The sequence below is a fragment of the Fusarium redolens genome (assembly GCF_020744475.1).
Source record: "Fusarium redolens strain MPI-CAGE-AT-0023 chromosome Unknown BKA55scaffold_2, whole genome shotgun sequence".
NCBI classification, from domain to species: Eukaryota; Fungi; Ascomycota; class Sordariomycetes; order Hypocreales; family Nectriaceae; genus Fusarium; species Fusarium redolens.
The window spans coordinates 1,302,697-1,316,264 of NW_025763665.1; the positions used below are offsets into that span (position 1 = coordinate 1,302,697).

Genomic DNA, 13,568 nt, shown 5'->3' on the forward strand with positions numbered 1-13,568 from the left:
TTGAAATATAATTAGATTTTCTCTAAATTACTTACATTTCCATCTCTCACTTTTCTCATCCGATCCTAGCCGCCATGACTGTAACCAACGGCCGCAACGGGAACCCCTCCACAACCACCCTCCATAGGGCTGAGGAAGTGAACGATGTGAGACATGACACGAACTCAACCTTTGAGCTGATTGGTCGCTGACGTTACACCACCAGCTCATCGATGCTGTAAAGGGTCTCATTGTCCCTTACATCAAGGCTGCCGATGATGCCGCAGCAGAGCGTGCTACAGGAGATATCCCCCCCAGTTCAACTGGAGTCAAGAATAATGTCCTAGTGGACTTTCAGAAACCCCAGGAGCTTGCTCAGCGACTCAAGTTTTCCTTGCCAAACTCGGGTCAAGGGAAGGAGGGGTTGTTGGAGATTATCCAGCAAGTTCTTCAGAACAGTGTCAATACTTGGGATCAGGGCTTCCTTGACAAGCTGTATGCAAGCACGAACGCAGTATGTTATAATATCCACATGCTTCATCGGTTAGTCCATTTTCTAATTCACTATGAATCAGGTTGGGGTAGTATCAGACATGGTCCTTTCAGTGCTAAACACCAATGTAAGTTTCACTGCCTGTACTATCAGCAACAAACATTTAACATCCTGCAGCTCCATGTCTTCCAAGTTTCTCCCGCCCTCACCATCATTGAAAAGACCACAGCAAAGACTCTGGCACACTTGTTTGGCTTCACTGGATCAAGAGCAGGGGGTATCTCCTGTCAGGGAGGAAGCGCCTCAAATTTGACTTCCTTGGTCGTTGCCCGGAACACATTGTTCCCAGAATGCAGGGCTTCAGGCAACGGTAACCACGACTTCGTCGTCTTCACAAGTGCGCATGGGCATTACTCGGTTGAAAAGAGTGCCATGATCTGCGGTCTTGGCTCAAACAGTGTCTGGCCTGTTCCTGTGGATGAGTTTGGGTGCATGAAGCCCGATGCCCTGAGGGAGCTGGTCATCCATGCCAGGAATGAAGGCAAGACACCTTTTTACGTGAACTCGACTGCGGGAACCACTGTCATGGGCTCATATGAGCCGTTTGAGGAGATTTCCAAGATATGTAAGGAGTTCGGTGTATGGATGCATATCGATGCAAGCTGGGGAGGCCCTGCTATCTTCTCGTCGAAACAAAAGCACAAGCTCAATGGCGCCCATCTGGCCGATTCATTGACGGTGAACCCTCATAAGATGATGAATGTTCCCGTCACATGCTCATTCCTCCTCGGACCAGACATGAACATTTTCAACAAGGCCAACAGCACCGCCGCAGGTTATTTGTTCCATACCAGCGATAGCGGTGATATCTGGGATCTTGCAGATCTAACCCTGCAGTGCGGTCGCCGCGGTGACAGTCTTAAGCTTGCTTTGGCCTGGATATACTATGGTGCTGCAGGTTTTGAGCAACAGATCGACCACGCCTTCGAGCAGGCCGAATACCTTGCCAATCTCATCAAGCAGAGTGACAACTTTGTGCTTGTATCGCAAGACCCTCCTCCTTGTTTGCAAGTTTGCTTCTACTACTCCCCTGGAAGAAATTTGTCCGATGATAAAGAGGAGAACACACTCCGGACCAAGATGATGGTCGAGAAAATGATCCTCAGGGGCTACATGGTTGATTATGCCCCTGGTCCAAAGGGCAGCTTCTTCCGTGTTGTGGTTAACTGTCAAACTCTGCCAGGGACAGTCGAGGGCCTTGTTAAGGGTCTTGAGGAAGTTGGGCGCCAATAAATAGACTATAGAAGAGGTAATATTAGATATTATACTGTATATCGAGGCGGGTTGGGTTATATAGGCTACATATGGGGGAAATAGATAGGATGATACGCATCATGGCCAGTCACTAAACAAGGATATTGAGAAACACGGAGACTATGTTCCATGGTAATGTAGAAGATATGGTCAATGCTCTATTCATAAGGAAACGTTGTTTGATTGGTGATTTTTACGGGCTTGACTTGCGAAACTGGAGCGCCTGAGCTCGATTGAGAGCTATACGACAGTAGATGAATATACTCATTGCACTGCAACTCCCATCGACCACATGCCGGATAATGGTGTGACACAGAATTATAATAGGCATATGGGAAGGACTTTCCAGTAATATTCTATGCATTAAACTGGCTATGAAAACTTAAAGTAGAAATATTTGCAAGCTGGTGACTGTACAGGGTAGCTGGCACGATAAGCTTATCGTAACTGGACCCATTATTTTATTCACTATCAGCCTTCAACGTCACGAGCATGCGTCGCATTCTCAATCTCATCCTCAGCGTTCTATCACAATGCCACCTAAACGGATGACGGCAAACCCGGTGAAACCGGCGCGGTATCGCGCCGGTAAGCCTACAAGAGCAGAGTCTGACTCGGATTCAGACACGAGCGAAAACGAAGAGTCTAACGAGCCAGCGCTTCCACCCCCACCGAAAGCGACCAGCGCGGGCAAAATCTCATCAGGCAACCTAGGAAAAGTCGACCTCAACGCCCGAAGGAAAGAAGCGGAAGCTGCCGAAGAACGGAGAATTGCCAAAGAAAAAGCTGAGCGCCTTGCTACAGAAGAAGGTTTCGTGACAGAGGAGGAGGAAGAAAGTGAATCCGAAGAAGAAGACGACGATGATGATGAGGAGAGTGAATCCGAAGAAGAGAGCAGCGAAGATGAAGCACCCAGAAGATTAATGATTCGGCCTAAATTCGTACCAAAGAGTCAAAGAGGAAACGCCAAGGATCCTGCGCAAGAAGAGGAAGAAGCACGACAGGCCGAAGAAGCAGCCCGCAAGAAAGCCGCCGACGACCTTGTGGAAGAGCAAATCAAAAAAGATCTTGCCGCTCGCGCAGCAGGCAAAAAGCACTGGGACGACGACGAGAATGAGGACTCGGATGTGGATACAACAGACGGGCTAGACCCAGAGGCTGAAGAAGCAGCCTGGCGCGTTCGCGAACTCAAACGTCTAAAGCGCGCCCGCGCCATCATTGAAGAGCGTGAAAAGGAGCTTGCAGAAGTTGAGCGTCGACGTAACTTGACTGAGGAGGAAAGACAAGCTGAAGACGAGGCGTTCCTGGCGCAACAGAAAGAGGCAAAGGAGGGCAAGGGCAAAATGTCATTCATGCAGCGTTATCTACACAAGGGAGCTTTCTATCAGGACGAGATGAAGGCTGCTGGTCTGGATAAGCGAGATATCATGGGCAGTCGTATCCAGGACGATGTGCGGAACCGTGAGGCCCTCCCCGAATACCTGCAACGTCGCGACATGGCCAAGCTGGGTCGTAAAGGTGCAACAAAGTACAGGGACATGCGTACCGAGGACACAGGCCGATGGGGAGATATCGGGGATGGCCGGAAGCGAGACGGCGGACGATTCGACGAAGACGAGCGTTTCAGACCCGACGATGACAGGTTTCGTCGTGAAGAACGAAGCGCAGGCGGCGCCAATGCCATTCCTCTTGGTGATCGCAAGAGAGACGACCGAAGTGAGAGAGACAATGGTCACCGAGATCGAAGAGATAGGGATAGGGACTCTTATCGATCAAGAGATGATGATGGACAAAACCGACGAAGATCACGGTCACGGTCACGTTCGCCACGGCGCGAGAATGATAGAGATGAATACCGGCGTCGTAAGCGCAGTACGTCGCGCGACGACGAGCGGTATGAGAGCGACAAAAGACGCAGGGTGGATGCCAGGTAAACTCGGCCTGGTCTTGATATACTATAAATAATACCCAAACAACCATGATATTTGCCTTGCAGTTGGCTTCTTTTTTGACGTGCCTCGTGAGATTACATACAGCACTGGGCTCGTACCCAGATCTGCTCTATATTCTGACAATCTCTACGCGAGCGCGATCGTATACTTGATGGCCCATCATCGCTTCGCCGCTTCGACTTGATACTGGGGGAGGATATAATGTCATGCGTGCGTAGGTACCTGCGCCACGACGCTTTGAAAGGTAGCCAGGATTGATAAGGAGGACACTCTCGACGACCTGTGGTTCAGTTAGTCAGAAATAAAGACGAAATACAAGCGATAGACGTACCTTTGCAAACGGAGGCAGCAGACTAGGCACAATCATGACATCTGGCCTGACATTCACCATCTCTCCCAATTCAAGATAGCTCAAGTCTAGAGCCGCACCGGTAGCCAAACCATCTTCCGTGCCAGTTTTAGGTAGCTTAGAGCGATCTGTAGGAGGAAACAGCGGGAAGTAATGGCGCTGCTCAACTAGGTACCGACACAACCGACTCATTAGATCAGTGCCAGCTTGTCCACCACCACGCGATACAACCTCTTCCGAGCGGAGCTGGGAGAGGATATCCTGCGATGAGACACCAAGCACGAGTTCGTTGATCGAAAGAGTCATGGGGTTCGTGACAATGCGGACCATCTTGGGGAGGCCGAGTTCTTTACGAGGAATCGAGTCTTGAGGCCATGAGACGTGTTTTGAAAGTACGTCGCGGATGGAGGGGACAAGGATGATGGTGATTTGAGGGTTAGAGGCTGCAAGGCGGTTGAAAGCGGGAGCAACAAGGTATTTAAATACTGTTGCCATAGTAGCTGTATCAGGGTCAAAGTTTGCCTCTTCAGGAAGGTCGAAATCTCCCGTCGCAATAAGAGGATGATCGATGTCGAGGAACGGCCCTGTGAGGACAAGCGCATCTGCATAAGTATCACCTGCTTGACTGCACAGCGCATGAAGTGGCTCGAAATCGAGATTATCGTCAGCAGTATAAGGACCGGAGGCGTACAGAATATTCAAAGGTGCAGGTTCTGAATCTTCATCCATAGCATCAGGACCGCCACGAAATCTCTCATGATGCCCTTCGAGTGCAGAAGGCAATGAGGCAGCGCTGGGAAGTAGGGGAACCTCGAGAACCTCCTTCACGACAAATTCGTTCCCGGAGGCGTTGGTACCCCGAAAAGCGACGATTTGGCCGGGGAAAAAGCTCCAAGACCGGATGTTGTCCATTTTTAGGGGTACCCTTAAGCCCATACCTGTTCGTCTGGAGGTTTCCAGTACCAGTGACGCAGCATTAAGTTTTCCTTCTGAGGAGTCAGAAGCGATACGGCCAACGGCCACAACCTCAGTTGTACTTTGAGCAGCAGCACTGCCGAACTCGTTCTCATCGATCTTATGATGTTGCTGAATAAGAGCCATGAAGTTATCAATCCGGTCGTCGAGGATTTCGCTGGCCTCGGAGAGTTTCATGGCCAACGGCTTATATCCCAGCTTCTTTTGATCTGAGGCGGCTGTGAGTTTTACTCGAGGTTCGGCAAAGGGCGCAATCGGTGGTTCGGCTGCATTGAGGCGATCGTTTAGGATTTCAACAATCTCTCCTGGATTTGCTCGATCACTGAATGATGTGGGCCTGGATGATGTTAGCAAGACTCAAGCAGTTGGTTAGGTGAAGGAACATACGGTAGTCCATTTAATGACTTGAGCTGCTCGTTCATACCTGTCGCTGGCGAGCTCATCAACCCTTTTGGCGTCTCCGTCTTTCTCTTAACAGCACTGCCACTCGCAGCACCCCTATTCAACTTTGCCCCCGATGCTGGAGTACTGGGAACAAGCCCATCTAGCATCCCAAAAACATCACCGCCCTTTGCCGTGCCTCTCGGCGTGTTGGCGACCTTCCTCTCGGTCTTGACCTGGACTTTTCGATGGATGTTTTCGAGCTCATCTTGGATACTCTGCTTGAGGTTCCGAAGCACCTCAAGACTCAGGGCCTGAGCATCAAGATCCAGTTTTATGCAATACGACTCCCACTTGAAAAAGAGATCCTCGGCCGAGAGGCCATGAAGGCGCATGATGGATTCTAGCTCGCTGAGGACATCGGGCTCAAGCGGCTTGTTGGGGGAGAAGCGACTTTCAATTTCGTCAGCCATAATGGGCGACAATAAACCTCGACCTGGGTTGTTCGTAGCAACTCGAGGTTTTCGGTAAAGATAAGATTCGTATATGGATTGAAAAAGATCGCATTGATGCAGGTCAGAACGTCTGGAGGGGTCTAGATGTGGGCGCGACCAGACGCGTCGTATCATTGGTAACTAAATTCCAGACCGCGTTAAGTGGTCGAATACTAACGGTACAGTGCTACCAATTATGCACACGGTCAATATCTTATAACTTGGACTGACCTTATGCTGCTTTAAAAATCATGATTAGAACTACGAAGAATAGGATGTGGACTGTCTATGCAGATATATTGGGGTTTATCAAAATTGTACTTAATTAATCAGTCATTGCATTCTTATGCTGCAATTTGCTTCTAAAACAGGCATTTCTCAGCCACTATCGAGGTATCGTATCCGCTGTGAATAAGTAAGCGCCGTTACTTTCGCTTCATATCTGTGTGATTGTCCAAACGCCATCTACTTGGTATGAGCCTGTCCCAAAAAAAAATCAACCATTCGTACTGTCATGCTCTTCATGGACCTGTTGACCAACAATGCTGTATAAAAGAACTCAAAAACAGGAATTTGAAGCGAAAACACGTTTATAACCATTCTTTACTTCTTCTCCTGAACTGTACTTTTGTGCTCAATACCGCCCCATTCAGCCCAGACATTATCTGAACCGCCGTAGGCGAAGTTTATATGCCCATCTTTGGGGGAAGAGCTGGGCGCAATGCCGTCGGTGCTAAGAAAACTGCCAAAGTCACCTAGACTGGCAGGGTCTGTATCTAGCAATGGGAGCGTGGAAAAATCCAAATTGCTACTCGCTAAGTCAAAGTTTGGCTCGGAGAGTAACTGCGTGATAGTTCGGCTCAGGGGGGTATCAAGAACGCTCTCCAGCTTGCTCTCCAGATTCAGTCGTGGGCTGCGCCTAACGCTCGCAGGACTTCTGGTCGGCGTTCTTTGTAAAAGCGCCTGTTGGCTGGGAGACAATAAATCTCTCACTGATCGAAGAGAACGTGAGACACTGCGTGTGATAGGTCGGTGACTGGGTGTTGGGCGTGTCGGGGTTTTGAAGAGAGCCGAGTCAGCATCGGCTTTGGATTTGGGCGGCGGTGTGGAAGGACGAGCTGGGCTGTTAAACAACGCCTCTATGTCATCGTCCATGATGAGGTCTTCGTTCTGAGCATCGCAGGTTGCATTCTCCTTTCCGGAGATTTCCTTGTTTTGTCGACACTCTGCTGTCTTAGTCATGTTGGCATCGACCTCTCCAAGGGTCTTCGGTGTACCCTCCTTACGGGGTGAAGGGAAGAGTAGGCGTCGAGTGCTTCCCAGTTCATCATCAAGGTCCATCTCAATGGGACTGTCAGCAGTTCCGGTACCTCTAGAAGCCCGAGAATGGGAAGAGCCTGGTACTGATTGGCTCATGCTCTTAGTATGACGCCCATCAGCCGCCAATAAATGAAAAACATTCTGCATAGCTGCATCTTCATCGACTCGTGTTTCCATAGAGACAACAACAGACTGCTTAGGGGATGAAGGCTCAACTGGTCCAATGGAGTCTGTAACCGGGAACGCCTCTGAAGGAGGATTGGGCGCCGATGAACTCTTAGTACGAGCACGTTTTGCCTGTGACTCAGGGCCCGCGGATCCTCGCTTCTTTCGACTCTGACCCAGAAACCCATTATCCCACTTGTCCTGTGGACGGTGGTTGTGATATTTGGACATCCATATCCCACATGGGTTGCAGAGAAGTCTCTCTGACCAGTCGCTCCGATCATCATCAAAGCCAAGCGCTTTCTTGATAAGGCGATGGGACAAGGGGTTCTTGTCCTTGTCCCGTTTCAAGATCTCAATGGCAGTAACCCGGCCAGGTTTCTCCGAGTACTCCACGTACTGTGGTGCTCCATCATGTTCCTGAACCCAAATCTTGCGCCAAGTCGGGGTCTCAATGGCACCGCAGTTAGTACAGAACGGAGGCATTTCGCCAGCTGCGATTGCCGATTCTAGTCTCTGTTTGATGGAATCCTTCTTGATTTGGTTCTTATTGGATTTGCAGGGCGGGGATGAGGGCATAGGGGGAAAATCGCTTTGTGGAAAGATTGCCTCCGAGAGGATAGGTAGAGAGTTTGTGATCAAATATGTCTCAGGCGGTCCCAAAGGGTCACTAGCAGCAATTGGTTTGTGAACGCTGACCGATTTGGAACGACGAAGACAACTTGTAATATCCGTGGTAGCGCGGGGCGGTTCTACAAGGACAGACTGTGATAAAGAAGATGGTCCGGCAGGCTCGCTTGCTGGTACAGAGGGCAAAGCTAAAATCCCTGCGGACTGTGATCTGCCGAGTGGTCGCGAGGGGCGAGGCTTTGGTGCGATGGTGTGAGTACTTGATTTTGAAGTAGGTAAAGATCCTTCAGTAGATTGGTTAGTTTCAATTGAAGTATTAGGCTCTGAAGAACTAGAGACTGCGCGCACTAATTCAAAGAGGGCATCTTCTTCCATTGCCTCCATAGCTTGGCTGCCCTGCGCCTGAGTGGAATCTGGTAGCGATGATGCAGTGGTAGGGACTGGGCTATCTTTCTCTGCAGCATCTGTGGTGGGAGGGGGTGTTGGTGCATAGCTTCGTGGTGGTTGTTTTGAGCTTGCAGGTCGTTTCTGAGAGGAATTTCGAACTAATTTGGGTATGGCAACCTTCTTCGCGGTGACGGGTTCTGATGGAGGAGGCCCAGCAGGGGTTGACGTTGGGTGAGGGGTGTTGAAGTTTTGGATATGAATGAGCCCTTGACCTTCTGGCCCGTCTTCGATTCTGAACACTTGAGTTGGAATTCCAGTATTATCCACGTCTTCCATTACCTTTTGTGTCTTAGGCTGGCTATAAGTCTGGCCCTCTTTGGCTGTTTGTAAGGCAGGCTCATCCAGTAAGTCGTCGGGTTCGTTCTCCGCGAAGGTCGATATTTGTCGCGGTAGCGACGGCATTGGCGGTAAAACAGGACTGGAAGGAGGGGGGCTTGAACGCATGAAAGATGCTGTCCGTGGCATAGGGGGAGAAGACCGTATGTCCTGCGGGCTATCCTCTGAAAAGGCTGGAGTTTCGACAGGCGATTCTGGAGAACGGCCATCCTCTTGACTCGGGGATAAGGCGCGAAGGGGTCTCGGGGGTATTTGACTGCTCAAAGTAGCACCCAACTCCTTGCGCATAGAGGATTCCCTCCGAGGCTTAAGGCCTTTGGGGCCACCCTGGGCAGGGCCGTTCAGAGGCCCACCCTCAGGAACGGGAGTAGGCGCTCGGGGAACTTCTTGTAGATGATTCCCAGCGACCACCTCATGGTTTGCATTAACAGGACGGAAATTTCGAAGAGAACCAGCGGTACTAGCAGTGACACGTAGAGATTCCGGACCAGAAGTGAAGGGGTTAGGAGTAGCCTTTTCGACCTTCATGGGCTTGGCTCTTTTCTTGGCTGGTACTGAGCCGCCATCCTCGCCCTCGGTGCCGTCTTCGTACCCTGATGTGTTTCCTTCGGCAGGTTTCTTTCGCGGCCTACCCCGAGGCCGCCCTGTCGGCGGCTTTCTATTGCGAGAGCTTCTGCTAGAGGGTCTTGATGTAGAGGCGGCGGTGGTTGACGGAGGGACGGGCATGGGTGCTATGCGTTGAACATCTGATCCTGAGTTGGCTTGACTAATCGCGGGATCTATCGAATCTTGTCGTTCATTTGTGACAGGAGGTGGTGCGCCTTGAGAAAGCGCAGGTGATGCCACTCGAGACACATGTGCTGTGTGTCCGATATGAGGGTTGGCCTGAATGAAAGAGCTCCATTCTGCGGCACCAGATGCTACGGCTGATTCAGCAGAGCGAGAGGGTGGCAGAGATGCAGGCTGCAATGGAGCGGGCTGTAAAGGCGTGGATTGCGTAGGGTGAGGTTGCATTTCAATAGGTGGAAGGTCAACATTCATTTCTGGCCTTTGAAGCCTGGAACCGACTGTGAACTTGAGTTTGACTTCAAGTATTTCGCGGTTTCCTCCTCCGAAGACGGCAAGCAAGTTTTTAGTGACACGTCCAGTTACCATTTTGGGCGACTGAGACACCCAGTCACCACCACGCATTGAATCGAGTGACCATGATAGCATGCCTTGTCCAACTAACGGGGTGTCTGGTTCTGAATAATCGAGTGCGTATATTGTGTAGTCGCCCTCACTATCTTGATTTCCGAGTTCTGGGCTGCATTCGGTGATTGCCTGCAGACACGCTCGCAAGTCGACAATGCCAATAGAGTTCTGTTCATCGAGGGGAATCGTTTGAACAAAGAGGGTTTGTGTTGAACGGGCAAGGCAATTGACTTTGGCCTCCTTGTCAAATGTATAATGCACCTTGACTGCATATCAAGTTAGCAAGGTAACTACTAGACGCATCGATTTTGCATACGACCCATAGGCCTCACTTGGACGCCCGCTTCATTTGTTTCCATGTTCTGTTGCATCATCTGACCGTTGTGATTCCAGCCGCCTTGGATAGGATTGGGCATTTGTGAAGCCATGGCGGTTAGTCCCCTAAGGGGGGAGGTCAGAGATGGCGGTTAAAGAATCAATCGTGAATTATGTCGTCGTCGTATATGTTGGGTTTATATCATGTAGGTAGAGACAAGGCAACGACGGCCGAGAAGAAAGAAGCAAAAGGTCAAAAGGTGAAGTTTAGTAGTGGAGATTTCAATGATGCGTAGGAAATAGTAGTGGGGAGGTTCAATGTTTGAGCTCGTTGGCCGGGACGTGATGTCAAATTCGGGAGGCGGGCGTCATGTTCGTGACGCGCTCTAACCCGCCAAAGTCGCGTCGTGAAGCGAATGTGGATCAAGTTAAAGTGCGTGCCGACAGTCTTGCGCGCTGGCTAGACAACGAGAAAAGGAGAATAAATTGCAAAAGGGGAAAAGGTGGTTGAGGGAGTGAGGGTTAGGAGAGATAAAAGAATAATTTGAATCAACCCCCCAGTTTGAAGTATCGACAATACAAAGTCACAGATTCTTTGAATGTGTGTTGTGATGCAGCTTCAAAGGCGTGTTCCGCCTGAATGAAACTGAAGAAAAGATGGAGGGTCGCCGTGTCACTCCAGTGGTTGATGAGCCAATAACCCCTGTCAATTACCCTTTTAGTGCCTGCAGTCGGTGACGTGAGTTAGCGCAAACTTCTCCTTCTAGACGCGCCGTCCGGGCGGCGGTGGGGGCCTACCGGAGAAAGATCCACCTCTTCCGACACGGAGCGGTTCAGTGGGGCCGGGTAATGCGAGTTGAAGATGGAGCAGAACTCACGTGCCTTGCTATCTCAACCGAATCCTTTGTTCGCTTGTCTCGATGGAAGTCGTCGCACTTTTGAAACGGTACGTATCTGTCTAGTTGGTTGCGAACCTGAGTCTTTTCGCTGGCCGTTTTGCTTTGGTCAACCTAGTAACTGCCGACTTGCTTCGATGACGGGAAAATGGGCAGGAATGAGCCAGAGAAAGGCGAAGATGTCTCGTCTTTCTTTCGAGGCTCTTCTTGCGGCGGGACACTGTCCCTTTTATAATTTTGCCCTCTACCTGAGGTCATCTAATGGACTATATCGGGTGCCTGCCTACATGAGATAGGTTGCTAACTAGATTCTCTTGCTGGTCCTGTTACCTTATCTCCGCATTTCCAATCGTCCGTTTCCCTCTTCCTTGTCTGTATCTATCCATCCTTTTAGCCCTGTCTGGATAACATGAGTTGGTGTTTCTTCCTAGGCTTACATACCCGCCCACCTGGCCCTCCACTACCTGCATCTGCCCCTCTTTGGTCATTGGTCATTCCTTAAACAATGTCCCCCTAAATGATACTTTTCAGCCATCGTTTCATCTCTCACCAAAATGAATCTTGTTGTTTTCATCCCAACCCCACTTCAAGTCTCTCGTTCGCCACTTTCACTATGATCATTTTAGACTTCATGAACACTCCATGTAGGAGGATAAAAGCATCATCTATTTTAAAGCACATTTCTCTTATCGCTTGATGTCATCGCAATTTATCTATCAACACACGCACTACATAATTTTACATCTCGTAGTGGCATCTATTTTTACATTTTATCCAAACATTGCTGGCATGCGAGGAATTACAGTCGGCTTCCAGGGATCGACTCATCCGCCATCCAAACAGCCTTGCCTTGGTCATCCACTGCCGTCTTGCGAGCGATGATCTCTTTGACGACCTCAGGGATGCCTTGGCGACCGTTGCGTGAAGACACGATTTTGTTGGCCAGCTGTTCCTGGGTGTATGTGCCGCTTGACAGAACTTGCTCGATCTCTTTCTCGGATGGCACACCAAGTTCCCGGTGAGGGTATTCCTTGAATGTGCGATCGGTGAAAAGGTTTAATTCATTATTGGAGTCGTACTCAAAGAAAGGCTTGGCCACATTTGTGCCTCCAATCGCCTCGAGGGACTCTGGCTGCCACTTGGGCGCCTCCTTTCGGATGAGCAGTGCTGATACACCCTCGGTGAAGTCGGGATGCTGCATGAACTTGGTGGCAATTTGGTGCTCCCTCTTGAATGTCTCAGCAATATCCCACTCACCACCTACACGCATCTGGCGAAGAGCCACGTGCACAGCTGTGGGTGATCGCTTGTGTAGAGTCTTGAGCTGCTTCTGCGCCCACTCCTCAGTTGGACCCCGCTCGGCCTCCAAGGCAGCAATGATATCACTGATGGTGTGCTTGTTAAAGCATCGGTCGATTGCCTGGCGAATTTCGCCGCTCAAAGTTATGGGCTGATCATATGGCAGACCCGTACAGAATTCTTCGAGAGTCTGGTTGATGAGTGCCAGTCGTTCAGGCAAACCGTCGCTGTCCCGGAACCGCAGTTCGGCTAGGCGTGCCTCTAGATCAGGCAAGCTGGTTGAATGCAGGTAGTGGGTGGCAATACCAGAGTAGAAGACGTTGGGGCCAGAGAGTCGCTCGCTAGTAAGCGCAAGGTAAGTCCCGACAGATCCGTTCATTCGAGGAAGGAAGAAAGAAGCGCCGACATCGGGAAAGAAACCAATTGTAGTCTCGGGCATGGCAAAGACAGTCTTCTCAGTCGCGATTCTGAAAGGAGCATGGGTACTCAAACCAACACCACCTCCCATAGTGATACCATCCATAAAAGCGATATAGGGCTTCTTGTATGTCGCAATGTAGTGGTCCAGCTTGTATTCGAGGGCGAAGTATTGTGCCGACTTCTGCCAACCATCCTCACCCTCCTGGTTGAGCTGGGCGAGCGCAGCGACGTCACCTCCAGCGCAAAGGGCCTTTTCACCAGCACCCTTCATAACGACAACGTTGGCGAGATCAGACTTTTCCCATTCGATTAGTCGGGGCACAATCTTTCGAATCATCGAGGCATTGAGCGAATTGAGCTTCTTCGGTCGGTTGAGCATGACTGTTCGTAGACCATACTTGCTCTCGAAAACTACATCATTGGGTTCATCGCCTCGTTTCTCACGGATGTTGGTGGCCTCGGATGAAAGCTATAACCATACAGTTAGAATTGATAACAATCAAGAACCTGCTAATTGTCTTCACCTGTCGCGCACCAAGCGGGGAGCTCAGAACCTTTGATTGCTGAACCATATTGAAGATTCTTGGTGAGCTCCGACTTGCAACATTA

At 50.2% G+C, this 13,568-nt stretch overlaps 5 protein-coding genes across 5 annotated transcripts; 2 read left to right on the forward strand and 3 right to left on the reverse strand.

The window, feature by feature from the left end:
• Nucleotides 1–472: 472 nt before the first annotated feature.
• BKA55DRAFT_554268 (pyridoxal phosphate-dependent transferase) lies at nt 473–2,141 on the forward strand. The gene has a single exon (XM_046191580.1). It carries the CDS (start codon nt 512–514, stop codon nt 1,763–1,765), a length of 1,254 nt encoding a protein of 417 aa, XP_046054891.1. The 5' UTR covers nt 473–511; the 3' UTR covers nt 1,766–2,141.
• A 178-nt stretch (nt 2,142–2,319) lies between these two features.
• On the forward strand, nt 2,320–3,720 carry BKA55DRAFT_684337 (splicing factor, Prp19-binding domain-containing protein; the record flags this gene model as incomplete). Its single annotated transcript, XM_046198628.1, has 1 exon — nt 2,320–3,720. The coding sequence occupies one exon, from the start codon at nt 2,320–2,322 to the stop codon at nt 3,718–3,720; it is 1,401 nt and encodes a 466-aa protein (XP_046054892.1).
• Nucleotides 3,721–3,847: 127 nt separating this feature from the next.
• BKA55DRAFT_499980 (DNA polymerase alpha subunit B N-terminal-domain-containing protein) lies at nt 3,848–5,916 on the reverse strand (the record flags this gene model as incomplete). Its single annotated transcript, XM_046186705.1, has 3 exons — nt 3,848–4,018; nt 4,070–5,399; nt 5,450–5,916. The coding sequence occupies 3 exons, from the start codon at nt 5,914–5,916 to the stop codon at nt 3,848–3,850; spliced, it is 1,968 nt and encodes a 655-aa protein (XP_046054893.1).
• Nucleotides 5,917–6,540: 624 nt separating this feature from the next.
• On the reverse strand, nt 6,541–10,457 carry BKA55DRAFT_501244 (uncharacterized protein; the record flags this gene model as incomplete). The annotated part of the gene is made up of 2 exons (XM_046186815.1): nt 6,541–10,295; nt 10,346–10,457. 2 exons carry the CDS (start codon nt 10,455–10,457, stop codon nt 6,541–6,543), a joined length of 3,867 nt encoding a protein of 1,288 aa, XP_046054894.1.
• A 1,582-nt stretch (nt 10,458–12,039) lies between these two features.
• BKA55DRAFT_533860 (ClpP/crotonase-like domain-containing protein) lies at nt 12,040–13,531 on the reverse strand (the record flags this gene model as incomplete). Its single annotated transcript, XM_046189522.1, has 2 exons — nt 12,040–13,428; nt 13,484–13,531. The coding sequence occupies 2 exons, from the start codon at nt 13,529–13,531 to the stop codon at nt 12,040–12,042; spliced, it is 1,437 nt and encodes a 478-aa protein (XP_046054895.1).
• Between the last annotated feature and the right edge of the window lie 37 nt (nt 13,532–13,568).